The following is a 2,105-nucleotide window of genomic DNA, read 5'->3' on the forward strand; positions in this document are numbered from 1 at the left end:
GCAGTTGACATCCATTTCCAAGACATTATCGTATTCGGCAAATAATAGCAAATCGAGTGGATTTTGTGGAGTATTTTCGATTCCAAAGACAAACTTCCTGACGACTTGGGATGAAAATTGGCTTGATCAGCTCCGTGGTCATTGGTCAAATCAAATCCAAAGAGTGTGTAGCCTTTAATATAGTCGTTGTAAGACAAATGCAAAACTTCCTTAGTATTTAATATTCCCAATCTTTTCAAATCAAATCTAAATAGGGAGTCGTGGCTTGTTGATGTGTAAAATGGGTGAAATATTCACCCACCACATCACCATTTTGGTTGCTGTCTTTCCAATTGGATGCGAACGTCGATCCCGACTACTAAAAAACACAAATCCATGTGTAGCCGGGATTGCATTTCAAACACTGAACTTTTACCCATCCTTTTTCTTCTGGCTCCCAACGCTTGGTTTACGACGGGTACGACAGCATCATCGGCACCGGTTTCAACGGCTTGTTGGTCGTTCGTGTCTTTCTCCCACATCACTTGCTGATTTATGGAGTGCTGGAAACAAGCTGTAAAAGATAACCTCCCCAAGTTGAAAAGGAAGTGCTGAAAGTCGACCGTGGCAAAGAAACCGTCAAGGGTGGATTAAAAAACATTCTACAAAAGGCCGTCAAACCTGCCATGTTGCAAATGACTGGCTAAAGACAAGTGACTGCGCTTTTTATAGGCGGGAAACTGGAAAAAGGGCTTTGGATTGGATAAAAAAGATCACGTGGTATTTATTTTTTTAAACTTTAATTAATTCAACTTAAATCCATTAATTCTAACATATTGTCTAAACATGTTTCGCCATCTTCAAAAGACAAATAAGGAAAATGGTGATGGGCCCAAGCATGGACTAAACAATCGTTTTCGGTCAGATTAGATTGGAACACCGATAAAGCATGGGGTGACGGTTCGTGGAATTTATGACACAAGTAAAAGAAACAATAATGCCCGCAGACAGCACTATGATTTCCTTGAATCCTCCGGGTATTGTGACGTAAGGGTCCTTGACGCCGCGCAAAGTCGGCAAAATCTTGGCCATACACTTCTGGGGAACATCCAAACGAGTCGAAGAAATCACAATGGTCTTTATCGCACACAAAAACTGTCCAATGTTTTCCAGGCTGGCCTGCGTCGTCCGTATTCACAACGTACGCTGAGGGATAGCGTGTTGGCTGTAAGGTTTGTAGTTGATTTCTGGCTAACACGCCAGCAAATTGTTCAGGGATGTGGCAGGCCAATCCTTCCTCCAACTGTGAAGTATACAGAGGTTTACCAATCCACCAAAACTTGGCGGTTGACGTCGATTTCCAAGACATTGTCGTATTCGGCAAACAATAGCAAATTGGGTGGATTTTGTGGAGGATTTTCGAATCTGAATTCCAAAGACAAACTTCCTGACGACTTGGGATGAAAATTGGCTTGATCAGCTCCGTGGTCATTGGTCAAATCAAATCCAAAGAGTGTGTAGCCTTTAAAGGGGTCTAGATTGTTTTAGATTGTTATTAAATGTGTGGAATATCTCCTGGATTGTTAATCTTTTACAAAAAAAATATTTAAAAAACTTCTCGAAAAATTTTTTTTTTTTTTCAATATAGTATATTTTATTTACAAAAATATAAAAACACGAACATATACCTTACATAATATATACTTATTATATCATAATACATATAACATGGTTCAAATGAAAATACATGTAAAGATATAGTGTAAAAAGATTTTGTTTTATACTATACTTTGAGGAGTTTATGAAAGAGTTGATAGCGTAGAGAGTGAGAAAATAGAAATAGGTGACCAGTATAGGAAAGATTAAAGGAAAGTTGTACGTCACTCCGTCTTGTACTTCGTGTGAATTTTAATTAAGATATTTTGAGTTCTTGTAAAGTTTCAAATAGAATATCCCAATTGCCATTTAAAGTTTCGTTATTTATTTTCATTTGGAGATATCTTTCAACTACAATATTATCGATGAGATAGTTAATTAGAGCTGGGAAAGTTGGTATTATTTTTAAAAATCTTGACCTATAAATAAAAAATTTCGAATGCAGAAGAAGCCAATTTAGAGGTACAATT

General features: G+C 37.4%; 1 protein-coding gene across 1 annotated transcript; it reads right to left on the reverse strand.

Annotated features, from left to right (window-relative positions):
- Window positions 1-787: 787 nt before the first annotated feature.
- On the reverse strand, window positions 788-1,348 carry LOTGIDRAFT_176069 (hypothetical protein; the record flags this gene model as incomplete). The annotated part of the gene is made up of 1 exon (XM_009065814.1): window positions 788-1,348. One exon carries the CDS (start codon window positions 1,346-1,348, stop codon window positions 788-790), a length of 561 nt encoding a protein of 186 aa, XP_009064062.1.
- Between the last annotated feature and the right edge of the window lie 757 nt (window positions 1,349-2,105).

The sequence above is a fragment of the Lottia gigantea genome (assembly GCF_000327385.1).
Source record: "Lottia gigantea unplaced genomic scaffold LOTGIsca_705, whole genome shotgun sequence".
Lineage (NCBI taxonomy): Eukaryota > Metazoa > Mollusca > Gastropoda > Lottiidae > Lottia > Lottia gigantea.